The following is a 17,449-nucleotide window of genomic DNA, read 5'->3' on the forward strand; positions in this document are numbered from 1 at the left end:
TTTATAGTTTGTAGTAGATATAAAAAAAATAAAATAGTATATCTTGGTGGATTAATTGGCTTACAAATCCACTTATTTTGATGTAGTTATACTTTTAGTACTAATAGTTGAACCCTTTTCAATCATTTGGCCTTTTCAATTCAATAAATTCTTATTTGAGAAGAACAAAGAGAAATTTTACATTTCCATTTGAGTTTTCATAAACTGTCGTTCAAATACATAAAATAGTTGTACATTTAATCTAAAGTTTTGTTAGTGAATATTTGATATGAAAAATACAATTTTTTTTATGTTCATTAATGTAACCATTAGAGCTACATTTAACCTCTTCACTCTTAATTAATCAATCAAAAGCTTAGTTTACAATAAAAACATTTCTACATTTAACTTTTTTGCTTTTTTTTAACTTTCGGTCTTTGAAATACTTAAATACCTATCTCCTTTTGTTAACTGATTTAAATATTTTTGTCTAATATAGCTATAATACCTTTAGTAAAATTATAAAAATAATTATACTACTCTCATTAAATAATTTATTTTTACATTAATAACAACATCGTCACCTCACCGCTGCGACCGCCACCGACGCCACCTGTCTTCACCATTCACCACCGTCGCTGCATTACACATGTATCTACTAGTATTTAAAAAAGTATCTATACTTTTCATCTTTAAAAATCTACAATTTACTGGATTTTAAAAATTATATATAAAACTGAATAAAATATGAACATTAACAAATTTATTAACTCTTAGATATCGACTCTAAATTAAAATGAAAAGTTTTAAAATTTATAGATGTATATACATGTCTATATATTACCATGCATAATCTAAATATTAAATATTATTATTTTAATTCACCTGTGTATCTTTACTACCTTTCAAAATTTCTAGCTCAACTTCCTTGATAATGCAGTGGACATCACCGTCTTTCTATAAAGTTTAGGCCTTGGGAGACCAAGGTTTGAATTCAAGCAAGCAAGGTTTTCCCCTAATTTAACGTCGTGTCTTTTGTAGCGGCTAAATTGGTGTGGTTTTCCTCCCCTGTGGTTCCCTAACTTCGTGGATCAGTCGCTAATGATTGTCTGCCCAATTGAATGTAATGGCTAGCCGTCTCGTGACACGAACGTTACAAAAAAAAAGCTAATTTATACAACTTGTTATTCTTTCATTCTTATAAAAAGTTTTCACTACCTCTTTGACATTAATTACAAATACAACAATCTACATGACTCAACGTCGCCACCATAAATCATCGTCATCATCGCCACATTGTGCTCGTATCCTTCTAGTATAGAAAGACTAAAATCTAATTACTTTTACTATTATATATACATAAAAGAATAATATAAAATATAACAAAAAGTTTAAGTTGGGCTTGTACTCTTGTAGTCTTACACAATTTTGTGTGGCTTGTAGTCTTGCACAACTTTGTGTGGCTATTATTGAGTGTATACGTTGGTTAGCCTTCAAATTCCAAAGCCACGTTTAGATACTTAATTGCACGGAACCTCCAAAGTTTTAGTAAATTTCAGCCTTGGGTATCATCATGAAGTATATATAAATACAATTAGAATCCTTGTCTTGACACAACTCAAATATACTAGCCTAGAAATAGCATCAATGGACTATCTGGTTATTGTTGGTTTACTACTATCTTACATACTTATACGAGTCACTTTATCTTATTTTGGAGTTAGCAAATCCAGAAACTCATTACCTCCGGGTCCAACCCCATTGCCGATAATTGGAAACCTCCACTTGCTCGGTGACCAACCACACCATTCCTTAGCCAAACTAGCCAAGATCTATGGCCCGATAATGTCCTTACGACTCGGTCACGTAACCACACTAGTCATATCCTCGGCCGCAGCCGCGAAAGAAGTGCTCCAAAAGCAAGACCTTGCCTTCTCGAGTAGACATATCCCGGATGCAGTCCATGCCCGTAATCACTCCCAGCACTCCCTTGTATGGCTCCCCGTAGGTACTCAGTGGAGAACGCTGCGTAGGATCCTTAACAATAACATCTTCGCCAGTAATTCCCTTGATGCCAACCAGCACCTGAGGGGCCAAAAAGTGCATGAGCTCATAGCATATTGCACCAAAGCCAGCAAATCGAATGATTCGGTGGACATTGGTCGCGCTGCTTTTAGAACCAGCTTGAATCTGTTATCCAACACTATTTTCTCCAAGGATTTAACAGACCCGTATGAAGATTCGGGCAAGGAATTTAGAAACGTGATTGGAAATATCATGGTTGAAATAGGGAAGCAAAATCTAGTGGACATTTTTCCGTTGCTAAAAAAGATGGATCCACAGGGGATCAGAAGAAGAGTGGGTCACCATTTTGAGAAGATTCTGGAGATATTTGAGCAGATGATTGAAGAGAGGTTGGGGATAGACGGATCAAACCAAAATGATGTAATGGGAGTGTGTTTGAAAATTAGTCAAGAGAATCCCGATGAGATTAACCGGGCACACATCAACAGCTTGTTCTTGGTAAGTAAAGTATATATGCAAAAAAATATTTAACCTGATTCGCTAATATATATATACTTTGATATACATATGTCACTTCTTGTTGCTTTTCTGATATGTGCCATAAAATAGGATTTATTTTCTGCTGGGACTGATACAAGCTCAAACACATTAGAATGGGCAATGTCAGAAGTACTACGCAACCCTTTGGTCATGACGAAAGCCAAATTGGAACTTGAAGAAGTCATTGGTAAAGGCAAAATTGTAACAGAGGATGATGTCCCGAAGCTACCTTACTTGTCCTGCATTGTAAAGGAGACATTAAGAATGCATCCGCCAGTACCCTTCTTGATTCCTCGGAAAGTTAATAAACAAGTCAAACTCAATGGATACACCATCCCAGAAAACACACAGGTGCTTGTGAATGCATACGCCATAGGACGAGATCCAACCATTTGGGAAGACTCGCAAGAGTTCAAGCCAGAGAGATTCTTGGCATCCAAGTTTGATGTCCGAGGTCAGGATTTTGAGCTAATCCCGTTTGGCGCTGGGAGAAGGAAATGCCCTGGTTTGCTACTTGCAATGCGTATGATACCGATGATGTTGGGCTCATTATTGAATAACTTTGATTGGAAGATAGATACCACATCTTCACCAAATGAGTTAGACATGACTGAGAAGTTTGGACTCACCTTACAAAAGGCCATCCCTCTTTGTGTTGTTCCAACACCGCTAAATTAGCATTTTGTTGATCACTATTCCATATCATAACTTATTTCCTTTTATTTCAATCAATTAAATGGGTCCTTTTTGTAGATAGTGTATTAAAGCTCTTGGCATTTCTTCTACCAATTAAAAGGGTTTAGTATCTGGAAGTGGAAGAAACTTTTACACTTTTTCTATTGTATTAATGTAACTTACATTTGGTGCATTGTAGAAAAAAACTTTGTAAAACTGTTTAAATAATGTAAAAGTGTATACGTGGCAAATTATATGAGCTAGCACGTGTAATTTTTCGATTGGTGCATGTCAAAATGTTACATTATTTAAACAGTTTTACAAAGTTTTTTCCTACAATGCACCAAATGTAAGTTACATTAATACAATAGAAAAAATGTAAAAGTTTGTTACACTTCTAAATACTAAACTCTTTCTTTGAGTATAGTATAATAAGAAAGATAAGAAGCATAGTATCTATTCAACGCAGCCGAATTGAATAATTTCCGTTGGATGTATTCAATTCATTAATAAATCTGTAAGTTATAATATACTCACATATTGTAGTTTGCATGTAATGTAAACACCCGAGTTCATAGTTTGAAAAGAGTAAATAGGTAGAAACCTTTAGTCCCATATATTGTATGGGTATTCCGAACGCATATCGCATATATAACTCATGCATGGTAAGTCACCCAAATTCATAGTTATTAAAATAAATTAAGTTGTAATTAAATAAGGTGAGTATGTAAATGTCGACGAAGTTCGACTAAAAGTTTTAAAAAGTTCTAAATTAATATCTATGTTATAGGGGTATATCTCGCATCTAGAAGAAACATTAAGTAATTTGAAAAGGCGTGTAAAACCCCACGGAATAGATGATGCTCAGAAATAGACTTACCAGTTATCAAAGTTTTATGAGCTAGGATGAGTGTGTGAGTGTCTTAATGGCTGTGAGTGGTAACACGAAAGCTGAATAGATTATGGATTATGGATTCAGGCCGGGTTATATCACTCGCACACTCATCCTCATCAGAATCAGAACTTTGATTCCTTGCTAATTATACAGTTAGTTTATTATGAATAATCAATAAATAGAAAAGTTATAAAAATTTTCACGCTCGTTAACTGTACAGTTAGTCATTTATGTAATGTAGCTCGTCAATAATTTAGTGAACATATATGATATATTTGTTATTGCTGACACTAAACATGGACTGAGCCTTTATTTGCTGATCTACCACATTTTCAGCAATTCAGATTGCATTTACAACTGTTGTGTTCCCTTGCCTTCTTTTAGCCTATTTTGCGGACAAGCACCCTACCTCATGAAAAACAAGGAGCAAGTCTATGATGCATTTTTATAAATGAACGTGGCATTTTGTAGTAATATGCATAGTTTAAATGTTTCAGAAGTTATATACTGACCAATGTTTATCATTGCAATATTATCTGCCTTTGTAGCAAGTCAAGCTTCTATATCAGCTACGTTATCAATAATTAATCTAGCTCGCGCACTCAGCTGTTCAAGGAAGTTTATTGGGCAAATATATGTTCCAAATATCAATTATTGGCCCTTATGGTCCTTTTACATGTCACAACTGGATTTCAAAATCAAAGCCATAATCGGTAATGCTTATGGTAAGCTTTCTTGTAAGAATTACAGTTAAAACCACTAACTACAGCTTATCGGTTGTAGTTGGTCTTAACTATTGAATCTTAGAAGTTATGAGGCAGAAATTTGATGGAGTGTTCTTGGGTTGCTGAGAGTTCTTTCCAGTAATGTAAAGACAGAACCTGATAACTGGATCATGTGATTGTGTCTTATCTCAAACGAGTCAAAAGGGTGTTGACTGTGTTGTTGGGTTGCTGAGTGTTCTATCTCAGAGTAGTCAAATGGGTCAAAAACAATATTTGGGTAAAGTGGGAACGAGTCAAACGTATTGAAAGTCGCCCAGTGTTTATTTTCGAAACTTACCATCGCCTAAGAAATGTTTCCTTTCAAAGGTTCGGAATAGTATTTTCATAATACTTCACTAATAACTATTGAAGCATCAAGTATGTATAGATCAAATTTGTGTTACCCCAATAAATATAGGCATCAGATTTCACTTGAATATCTATTGATTGATTTCTGTTCACTCCATTGACAGGCACTGCACTAGTGATAGTCATGTTGATAGTACGGTTTCATGAAATGAATCAGTTGGTCCTGGGTCATCATCAAATCGCATGGAGACGGAAGAGATGGTGTTCCTAACGAGGTACAGGGATGCTGGGGAGCTGGGGTGGTGCACATTAATTAGGCAACACAGTTATAAAAGCAGCGCATTTTGTAACAAGATTTGTACCTCATTACTTGTATGCATTATTGAGAAAGATAGGCAGACAACATAATGTCATTTTGTTGGCCAGATAGTCTACTATGCATACCTTTGTCTTATTTTTTCCAACACGAGTAAATAAATGTATATGATATATTTTGGTGGTTTTGAACGGTGTCAAATAAGACCCGTAGGGTACATATAATGAAACAGTGCAACTTATGAATGATCTCATCAATCGAAAAACAAATGATGCTGTAAATAGATGAAAGGTACTCTCAAATTTTCATTTTGATAACGGAAATTATCTTAGTTCAACATTCATCTCACTTTGCACCTTATCTATAACTTCCCCCTGCGTCAAAATCCAACACGTACCGGCGTCACAAAGAAAGTGAAAGAGGACTTATTCAAAGAAAAGTAAAGAACTTCGATTCCAATATCTGAAGATGAATGATACCTGAAGTTTGTTAATTTCCTCGTCTGTAAGATTACGCTCCATGGAGCAATATGTAATCCTATAGCAATGACTAGTCTTTCCGTTTTGGTTGGTGAAAGTGTCAATCAGTTGTACCTGAATGTTGAACAAGAAAGAATAAGGCAGACATAGTTGTCGACTCGTGCTTTTTGACTAGACTCGAAAACCTAATTTTTTAACTCGTGACTTGAAGGTGGATACAAAGCCGGTTTGGTTGAGTTGGGTGACAACCTAACAGGTCATAGTTGGTTCGAGTTGAAACGGCCCAGGTCCGGTTGGACTGACCCAGAAACATTTCCAATAATCAACCCTTTCATAAGTAAAGGGATTGAAAATGTTACCTTTGTGTGAGGACATGTGTTTGAGTTATGAAAATAGGATCCTCAAGAAATGCTTATCAGGGCTTATGTCCAATAACCTAAAAGCCCCTTCCCGAAGGTTGGGCTTTTAGGTTATTGCACATTTAACACATAATTCTTCTGTAATTCTTTAACCACATATAAATAAGTTTTTCTACGAAGTTTTCCTTCAATAATCATAAGGGCAACTAAAGCCTGGGAATGGACACTTCAAGTAAAAATATTTTTAAAAAACAACTTCCAAAACCAATCGAAAAATATATTTTTTACTTAATATTATTTTTTATCTATTCTGATTCAATATTACTAGAGACAACCAATCAATTGATTTTATACCTCTTCGGCGAGAGCACCAGCAACCTCTCTAACAATCTCACACAGATTATTTTCAATAAATGAATCATTGATTCAAAAACTCATGTCTTTATAACAATGCGGATACTGCAAACAATAAACTTAATGTTAAAAGTCTTATAATATAACTCACTAAAAAATTAAAAAATTTACTCCTATGAAAACACATATTGAAAAGGGTATCTCGGTGATCCATACAGATAAAGATAAGACAGCGAACTTAACTTTTGGGAAACCATGTGTACATAGATATGAATTTATACCTTAGAAAATGGCGTGAATTTGATCTTAAGTTCACCTTTTGTAAACTGCATCGTTATGGGAAGATGGAAAATACATTATAGCCATGCATAGATATCAATCATGCAACAGTGATATCGATTTTTCAAAGCCATCCATATAAAGGGCCAGTCAAAACTAGAGGTCAACTTCCACCCATTTACTTATCGATGGGTCGAATTGGGTTATACCTTGTAACGAACACCTAAAAAAGTTTAGCTTCAAGGAAAAAGGGTCAACCATGTTGAAAGTTGTCCAAATCATAATTTTGATAGATACATATTCAAAATTATATTATTCAAAGAGTAATAGTATTGCTGAAACAACATTTATTTTAACCTTACCAGACACTTGCTATATAAAATAGACTTCTCAAATTTAAGAAATATAGTGTTTTGTAGTTACCTCAACACAAGATATACCAAAACATTACCCAATTTGACTGTATCAATCACTTATCAGTAGACCAAAAGAGTCTGATATCAGGGATGTCAAATACGACCATTGCCAAACGCTCCAAACCAAGTCCAAAAGCCCAAGCTGTATTATCAGTTTTTCCGTCCCGCTTTAATATTTCTTGTTCCATCACACCACAACCAAGAACCTCCAACCACTTCTCCTGAATAATCATTTAACATTAAATAATTTATTAGAAAATACAACACCCAGCATGGAGATAGATCAAGAGTAAGTTTTACCTGGAAATATATCTCGAGTTCAAAAGATGGATTAGTAAACGGAAAATAAGCATCAACCCAACGCATATCGACAGGACCTGAAATTTCAATAAAATTGTAATTTGCAAATGCATCTTGTAATTGCATACAAGATCCAATTAGTACCACAATAATTATGTATGCATTACTTCCAAGTGCAAAATTGCAAGATTTTAGTTATCACTTGTAAAGCTAAAGTGCAACTTAATGATGACAAGGTACAGAAATTTCTTTGACCAAATAATGCTATCAATATTTTTGTAGTAATCATTGATCAGCAATGAACTGATCTCCAATTATAACTTTGCAAAAAGGGAAATCATGCACCTATAGGAACATACAGCAGAACATCATATTCATTATTATTACATGAGTGGGTGTTCACCTTTTAGTTACTTCAATCTAAATTTAAAAAAGATAATATTATCTCTCGTACCATGAAGTACAACTTAATAACAGACTATTACATTTAAAGATTTTGCTAAACATATCCTAACATGTAATAAAATGTTGTATTGGCAGTTAACATTACTTTTAAAGGGTGGTTATCTTTATGTACAACACTTTATTGTGCGATAACCAAAGCCCAAGGCTATGGTTAGCAAAATCCAATAGATAATAAGTTCGATCTCTTACCAAAAAGATGGTGTGCCAGTCCCTCAAGGCATGCTTTTAGATCTTGAGCAGCATATACGGTGCCATCCATGCCAGAATCATTCCAATCATTTGGACTGAGCACTCTAACTCCTTCCATCTGCAAAATATCATATATAGAACCATTGAGCACACGAGGATTATAAACAAGGTTTTCAGGGCATTCCGATGTATGTTTTGAAACTGGGAATTGTGAATTGAATTGTACAATGAATCTATAATCAGTTATTTTAGTTATTTTTTAGGATACGAGTGTTCTTAAAGCGATCATGAGCTGCAAATCTAAATATTCATATAATGGGTTATAAAGGGTTAAGTTTTTTCTCCGAATGAACAAAGTGTAAAATCAAAACAAACTTGGCTATAATATACACAGAACAAACATGTCGAAAGTCGGCAAAGGGTATTTTCAAAGCATACAATTCAAATAACTATGCAAATATTCTTGCTTTTCTGGTCATATTCTTACACAGCTATTCTTCAAAGAAAAGCTTCAAAAAGTAACTGGACAAAAGTGTTCCTGGTCGACCCAAGCCAACTGCTTTCCACCCAAATCAAAGACCTGCCCAGATTGACCCATTACCCAACCTGCCCAATTTCTAATCCATAGTTTTGACCCTGAATAATTGAAAAATCATTATACGATCACTTTAAGCCAGACACTAACCAATGATTATTCGAATAACCATCAAAATGTGCATCCAAAGACCCCCTTAGTTATTTGTAAAAGTCAAAAAAAAAAAATACCTGATGGAATACAGGGTAATGAGTTGAATCAATGAAGTCTCTACGATAAACATCACCAGTAACAAGAAAATTGGCTACCCTTCCCTTAATAAATCAGCCTGATGAGCACTAGTGTGGCACCTCAGCACAGTTTTTGCATCAACATAGTACGTATCATTGTAACTCCTGCTTACATGATCAGCAGGCACTAGAATATCATCAAAGTTCTGCATGAAGAAAGTTTCAATTAATGGCTAAAAGCACTACGCTAATGATTATGCAGAAACTCAACCAATGATACACACACACATATAGATATGTATCTCAATGAATGCTAATTCATTGTCAACTAAACTCTTGGGCGTTTGGTACGAGTGTATTATAGAGAATGGAATTGTAATGAAGAATGGGAATGATGTGAATGAGAATGGACATAAAGAAAGGATTTCAATTCAATTGCTTGGTATAAAATGTGAGAATGAGTAATAGACAAGCATCTTTTATTCTTCCATTTCAGTTCATTTAAATAACTAGTCAAGTTTATCATAATATAATTTTGGTCAATAAAAAATCAACAATGTTTGTACTCGTAAATCCATAGATAATCATGGTCGATGTGTTTTCTCATATTCGGTTAAACCTTCATATTTTTTACTGGTCACACTTGCCCAGATATATATATATAACTTCTAATAGTAGCATCGGCAGCTCAATTGAAGGTGAAAAAGAAAAAATTATTAACAGAATATATACATGATAAAACTAACCTCACTTGATGATTTGCAAGATCAATTATAGAAAATGATGTAGGAATTCTAAAAAGATAATTGATATGGTAGTAATACACAGTGAACCGTCATTACCTCAAAGAAAAAATATGAAAACTTTTAGGGGATGTGATTGAATGTGCGATCACGTACTGACACCTATTATGCCCCCTTTTTTTCATTCACACATTACTGGAAAGTGAGAAACACTCCTTTGAAAATTTTCATTCACTGCCATTCTTTACTTATTTTAGAGAATGAAAACTAGGGAATGAGAATGCAACAGTGCAGTGATATTTCCTTTCTTTTGGTAAAACAAACGCGAGAGGTAATTGATGTGAACCAGCGTCCGAGTCAAAAGGTTGTGAAGAGCTAGGGAGAAGTTAATTCACGAAAAAAGAAGAGGAACAAGGCTGGACAGAACTACAAGGGTGGAAAGTGTCGTTTTCAAGTTTAGTTTATTTATTTTAGTAATTACTTGTGTTCCAAGGTTAGTCTTGGATAAATAAGGCTCGTAGGCCAATGTGTCGTATTATTGAGAATATTATTACAGAACTTGTGGAGTTACTAGGGCTCTAAACCTAGATTATCTATTAATCAATTGTACACAGCCAACTTCGGTTCACAGCCGACTTTGGTTGTTTTTGTCGTGAATTGTTTCTTCAGATTTGTGAGTTACAGTTGCTAGTTCTTATCAATTGGTATCAGAGCCTTTGCTCTTGCGACTGGTGGGAAAGATGACTCGAAAAGTTAATGAGGTAGATGCTGACTTTCTGAATTTTAAGCGAGAATTGGAGGAAAGGGCAGCAGCTGTTGAGAGTAGATTAGATCAATTGCGGCTTGAACAGGAGGAGATGGCAGCGGATTTCAAAGCTACCTTGGAGGAAACTACTAACAAAATTCTGGATTTGGTTACAGCTAAGTTCCAGGAACAATTTAAACCTCCAGTTTCTTCGGTAGCGATTCCATATACCACCATGCCAGAACCAAGTGTTACGGTTTCAAAGTCTAAAGAAGCTGAGGTAATTAATTCAGATCTCGAGTACAAAAGATGGTCGGGGGGTCGTCCGATCAGTCCAATTGGGCAATCCGAGTTGCGGTTTGGGAATTTTGAGGCGGGAAATGCTTCTGGTTCGTTTCCAGAACCAAATAACGGGTTGAACAGCAAGCGATCAGGGTTGTTTCGTGACCAGATCTTCAAGCATGGAAGCAATCAGTTTGGGGATAAGCCCGTGCATCAGGGAGATTATCGTTTATGTAAGTTGAAGATGCCTTTGTTTGACGGGGAAGACATGTCTGGATGGATTTACAAGATGGAAAGGTTTTTCGATGTTCAAGGGTTTGTTACTTCTGACGAGCGGTTTAGAGCTGCATTACTGTGTTTGGAGGGTCAAGCAATAGCTTGGTTTCGTTGGCGAGAAAAACGTGATCCCATTGGTCATTGGGATATGCTAAAAACAAGTGTGTTAGACAGGTTTCAACCTTCACAAGCTGGTAATTTGTATGAACAGTTTTTAGCAATTCAGCAAGAGGGTTCTGTCAGGGAGTATGTGAGTTTGTTTGAACAGCTAGCAGCGCAGTTGGTTGGTGTTTAGGAAGATGTAATGTTGGGAACCTTTATTAAAGGATTAAAGCCTGAGATCAGATCAGCTGTTCGTCTTTTGCAGCCACGGGGGTTAAAGGATTAAAGCCTGAGATCAGATCGGCTGTTCGTCTTTTGCAACCACGGGGGTTGATTCTTACAATCAAATTGGCAATTATGGTCGATGAGGATCGCATGAGTGGAGGGGTTACGATGGGAAGAGTAGGATTTAAGCAAGGGTCAGGCCGTACTGCTTCGGGGGTAAAAACGATATCGGGAGGAGGGTTGTTAGCTATTAAGTCATCAAGTGATTTGACTAAAAGTGGGAAACCAAACCACCATTTAGACGGCTTACTGATGTTGAGATGGCTGATAAACAGGCGAAGGGTTTATGTTTCCGTTGTGATAATAAGTTTGGACCAGGACATCGTTGCCCTGACAAGACTTTACGGTGTTTAGAGTTAATTATTGCACCTGAAGATGCAGAGGATTCCGAGGACGAGGAGGAGGAATATGTACATTTGGACACTATTTCTGTGTCTGACCATTCTGTGGTGGGGTTTTCATCACCTCAAATGATGAAAATCAAAGGAAAAATAGAAAATTGGGATGTGGTTGTGTTGATTGATAGTGGAGCTACGCATAACTTCTTATTAGTACAGCTGGTTGCATCACTTAATTTGGTAATCCACGGGGTGCGGTCAAGAGAGGTTGATCTAGGTAATGGGCAAGTGGATAGGAGTGTGGGACTGTGTCGCAAAGTGCCATTGTGTTTTCCAGAGATTGAGGTGGAAGAGGACTTTTATCCGTTAGAATTGGGAAGTACGGATGTTATTTTGGGGATGAAGTGGTTGCACAGTTTAGGTGATATGCGGGTTAATTGGGACGCGTTAAGCCGTTAACCATGTCTTTCCATCATGAGGGGCGACGGGTTACTTTGCGAGGTGAACCGGGGTTACGAGGTGGTGAGACGACTTTACGAGCCTTGGCTAAGGACGTGGGGGAAGTCGACGCGGGATATTTGTTGTGTTTGAGGGAGTTGGACGTGGTGGTGGGGTCAGGCTCCCAGGTTAATCCCACATTGGATGACCTTCTAACTGACTTTGTTGATGTTTTTCTAATGCCTACAGGTTTGCCTCCATCAAGGGAGCATGAACATGCTATAGATTTAAAGAACGGATCACAACCTGTTAACGTGCGACCCTATCGAAACCCGCAATTTTAAAAGGATGAGATTGAAAAATTAGTGAATGAGATGTTGGTGTCTGGTGTTATTCGGCCTAGTAGCAGTCCTTTTTCTAGTCCTGTGTTATTGGTTAAAAAGAAAGATGGAAGTTGGAGGCTTTGTGTGGATTATAGAGCTTTAAACAAATCTACTGCGTTGGATAAATTTCCTATCCCAGTCATTGATGAGCTGTTAGACGAGTTGCATGGAGCAACTGTGTTCTCCAAACTGGATTTAAAATCGGGATATCATCAAATACGCATGAAAGAGTCCAACATTCCCAAGACGGCTTTTTGTACCCATGAAGGTCATTATGAGTTTTTGGTAATGCCATTCGGGTTGACAAATGCCCCGTCAACGTTTCAGTCTCTCATGAATAAGGTATTTCGTCTCTATTTACGAAAGTTCGTGCTTGTTTTCTTTGATGATATTTTAGTATATAGTCGAAATATGGAAGATCATAAAGCTCATTTATCCGTGGTTTTTGGGCGTTTACGGGAGGAGGGGCTATATTGTAACCAAAAAAAATGTATTTTTGGCCAAGAACGGGTGGATTATTTGGGTCATATTGTCACGAGTTGTGGGGTTCAGGTTGATCCAGCTAAGATTGATGCTATGATTAATTGGCCTCAGCCACGTAAAATAAGGGAATTAAGAGGATTTTTGGGGTTGACGGGTTATTACCGCAAATTTGTTCAGGATTATGGTACGATTGCTCGTCCATTGACTATCTTGCTACAAAAAGAGGGATTTAAGTGGTCTGATGATACTACCAGCGCTTTTGAAGAGTTGAAGCGGGTAATGACAACAGTTCCAGTTTTAGCATTACCAAATTTTTCCAAGGAATTTGTGATTGAAACGGATGCATCAGGCAGTGGGGTTGGGGCGGTTGTAATGCAAGAAGGAAAACCCATCGCTTATTTCAGTCAGGTTTTGGTTAAACGGGCTCAGTTGAAATCGATATATGAACGGGAATTGATGGCAATTGTTTTAGCGGTACAAAAGTGGCGACCCTATCTGTTAGGCCGTAAGTTTACTGTATTGACCGACCAGAAAAGTCTTAAGTTTTTGCTAGAGCAACGCGCAGTGCCCGGGGATCATCAGAAGTGGATTGCTAAATTATCGGGATATGAGTTTGACATTAGGTAAGACCAGGAAAGGAGAATGGCGCGGCTGATGCACTATCTCGACGGGGTGAGGTTTCAAAATTGCAAGAGTTGACAATTACAACAGTAGAGTTGGATGAGGATTTGCTGATGTTGCTCAAGACGGATCCAGAGTTGGTAGCAATTCGTGATAGAATGGAACAAGGAGAAATGGGTATGGACGGATATACTAATATAAATGGCGAGTTGCGTTACAAAAGAAGGTTAGTAATTCCGCGGGGATCTTATTGGACCCAACGTCTATTTGATCAGCTTCATGGAAGTGCTATTGGAGGCCATGAGGTTACTCAGAAGTCATATCAAAGAATGACAAGGGAATTTTCCTGGGTAGGAATGCGTAGGGATATTGCTAAGATGGTGGCTGCGTGTGATGTTTGTCAGCGGAATAAATATTCCCATCTATCTCCAGCAGGTCTGTTACAACCATTGGCATTACCGTTACATATTTGGGAAGAATTGACGATGGATTTCATTGATGGGTTGCCAAAATCAGGGGGTTACAGTGTTATTATGGTGGCGGTGGACCGCTTGAGTAAAGGAGCGCACATCCTTATACAGCTTCATCAGTTGCAAATGTTTTTATCAATGAAGTGGTCCGATTACATGGTATCCCAAAGTCAATAATTTTATACAGAGAAAAGGTTTTTGTGAGTCACTTTTGGCGGGAATTATTTAGAAGTATGGGAACTGATCTTAAGCGTAGTACAGCCTATCATCCACAGACGGATGGACAGACAGAAGTGGTCAATCGTAGTCTTGAAACTTATCTGCGGTGTTTTGTTTCTACTAAGCCAAAAGAGTGGCTTAAATGGTTACCTTGGGCGGAGTATTGGTATAATACTTTGTATCATTCGTCGATAGCTATGACCCCTTTTAAAGTAATGTATGGTCGAGATCCTCCAAGAATGATACACTATGATACTAGCAATGTGAATACGTTTGAGGTGGATAGGTTTTTGATGGAGCGCGATCGGGTATTGGAGGATTTAAAGGTTCAGTTGTTACGAGCTCAACAAATCATGAAAAGTCAAGCTGATGGGAAACGACGGGATATGGTATTTGAGGTGGGTGAGATGGTCTATTTAAAATTAAGATCATATCGGCAATCTACAGTAGCTAACAGAGTGAATCAGAAGTTGGCACCCAGGTATTATGGGCCATTTGAGGTGTTGAACAAAGTTGGGAGGGTGGCTTATCGATTGAAATTGCCGGCTGGATCAGCAATTCATAATGTTTTTCATGTATCTCGGTTAAGAAAAGCGGTAGGGAATGTGCGGATTGAAACTACCCTGCCTTCCCATATGGAGGCTGACAAGGAAGTTCTCGTTTCATGGGAAGGGCTACCAGTGGAGGAAGCTACATGGGAGAAGTTTGATCAACTTAGTGAACAGTTTCCGGATTTTCACCTTGAGGACAAGGTGGCTCTTTGGGATGGGGGTAATGATGTGAACCAGCGTCCGAGTCAAAAGGTTGTGAAGAGCTGGGGAGAAGTTTATTTACGAAAAAAGAAGAGGAACAAGGCTGGACAGAACTAGAAGGGTGGAAAGTGTCATTTTCAATGTTTAGTTTATTTATTTTAGTAATTACTTGTGTTCCAAGGTTAGTCTTGGATAAATAAGGCCAGTAGGCCAATGTGTCGTATTATTGAGAATATTATTACAGAACTTGTGGAGTTACTAGGGCTCTAAACCTAGATTATCTATTAATCAATTGTACACAGCCAACTTCGGTTCACAGCCGGCTTTGATTGTTTTTGTCGTGAATTGTTTCTTCAGATTTGTGAGTTACAGTTGCTAGTTCTTATCAGTAATTCCCTTTCTCATTCTCCCATTCCCATTCCATCATACCATATAACCATTGGAGCATAAGGAAAGAATGGAAAAGTATCCTTGATACATGCAGCATGTTTCAGAATACTTGTTTATTGGCAACAATTAAAACTGATTACTCGGGTATATGTAAGACTACCTAACCATCCATAAAGCAAGTGATCTTACTTCAATTACTTAAGCCACAATAGTGAAGCTAAAAACTCCAGCAACAAAATTCAAGAAAACCGAAACTGGATCATACCTGTTTAGTGGTGACAATAGGGCAAACTTATGAAACTGATTGTTGTAGTTGGTGTCGAAATACTTGTATATTACATTCTTGAGGATCCCGAGAGGATTATCATCTTTCTTATGAAAATCGAATCAGGGACATTGATTGTCGGTTCATCCTTAACGACATCTGCATCACATCAACCGTGATAAAATTAATAATAGATTTTAATACACACGATAGAGAGTTTAACACACACAATAGCAAACCGAGCAGAGTTTAGTACACTTTCATGAACAAATCCCTATTACTATTAGCTAGCAATCTAAATTAAAAAGATCATTGAACAGATTTTCAGGCTTATCTAAAATAAGCCAAACAAACAGCCCTCAGTAGGGAGTAAAAACAACGACTTACCAACCGATAACCTAAATAAATACATAAAGGGATTTGGATGCTAAATAACAATAATATAAGAATAATAATCAATCGATTAATCATAGAGAGTGTGCCAGGGGTACCTTGTTTGGAAATTTTAAGACCACCGAGTTGTTCAAGGAGTGAACATGAAGAAGAAGAAGTTGCCGAACGTGTTTGTGCGGATTTTTGTCTGCCACTGAAAAAGAATCATGGTTTGATATTATCAAAGAAGAGGGTTTTATATGAACAAGAATAATGCTCTACCAGGGTCAAAACACAACCCAACCCGGCCCAGCCCAGCCCGTGCAAACCGAAACTCGACGGTATTATAAAATTCAACCCGGTGACACATGAGAGGCACTCAACTTTGTCCACGAAGTGCAACCCGTCTAATTAGAATGGATGACAACATGAAACAAAAATAACAAAATTACCTGTCGATGTGGACTACACTTGGTAAACACTAACGTTTTTTGGGAGAGACCAATCTTCAAATTTTGACATACACATATTTAAGATAGTTTTAAGAGTAGAAATAGATATGGCATAGTATTTATAAAAACAACAAGATTACTCGATTAACAAATAAGATTATATAAAAAATTACAAACACATAATAATATATGCTATACTGTTCCTTAAATCTTGTGATCGTTTTGTTTTTAGTTTTTGAACTCATTAAACAAGGAACAAGGTGATGATCTATACACAATTAATTTTTGGTTATACATCACAAAGTTTGCTCTTCAAATGTGCTTACTGTATTGTACAAACCATATTTGATGGTGTAGGGTTAAAAATCGATGGTGTACAGATCACTTCCTTTGAACAAAAGCCACCATTTGAGTTTAATTTCTTAAAGTTACAAAGGTTAATCATAAAGGTTTATTAAAGTTCAAAGCAAACTGAAAAAAAGGATAGACCAGTAACTAGATTTGTGCTACCCGTAACAAAAGTTTCTGGTTCCACCACTGCCAGTGACCCGACTCGTTACCCGATCGGTAGGTTCGGTTCGATTCTCGGGTTTAAGGTATATTTGTTCATTACGTGTCAAAACCCAACATTACCCGGCCGAGCCCATGCAAACCCGAAACCGACCATGCAACAAAATCAAACCTATGACCCGGCCCCTTACCCTATCAGTTCGGGTTCAGGCAA

At 37.1% G+C, this 17,449-nt stretch overlaps 1 protein-coding gene and 1 pseudogene across 1 annotated transcript; one reads left to right on the forward strand and one right to left on the reverse strand.

Annotated features, from left to right (window-relative positions):
* The first annotated feature begins 1,546 nt into the window (after positions 1-1,546).
* Positions 1,547-3,470, forward strand: LOC122597850 (7-ethoxycoumarin O-deethylase-like). The gene is made up of 2 exons (XM_043770427.1): positions 1,547-2,502; positions 2,614-3,470. Exons 1-2 carry the CDS (start codon positions 1,627-1,629, stop codon positions 3,220-3,222), a joined length of 1,485 nt encoding a protein of 494 aa, XP_043626362.1. The 5' UTR covers positions 1,547-1,626; the 3' UTR covers positions 3,223-3,470.
* Positions 3,471-5,657: 2,187 nt separating this feature from the next.
* LOC122582642 lies at positions 5,658-17,068 on the reverse strand (annotated as a pseudogene).
* Positions 17,069-17,449: the final 381 nt, after the last annotated feature.

This window comes from Erigeron canadensis, chromosome 1, assembly GCF_010389155.1.
Source record: "Erigeron canadensis isolate Cc75 chromosome 1, C_canadensis_v1, whole genome shotgun sequence".
NCBI classification, from domain to species: domain Eukaryota; kingdom Viridiplantae; phylum Streptophyta; class Magnoliopsida; order Asterales; family Asteraceae; genus Erigeron; species Erigeron canadensis.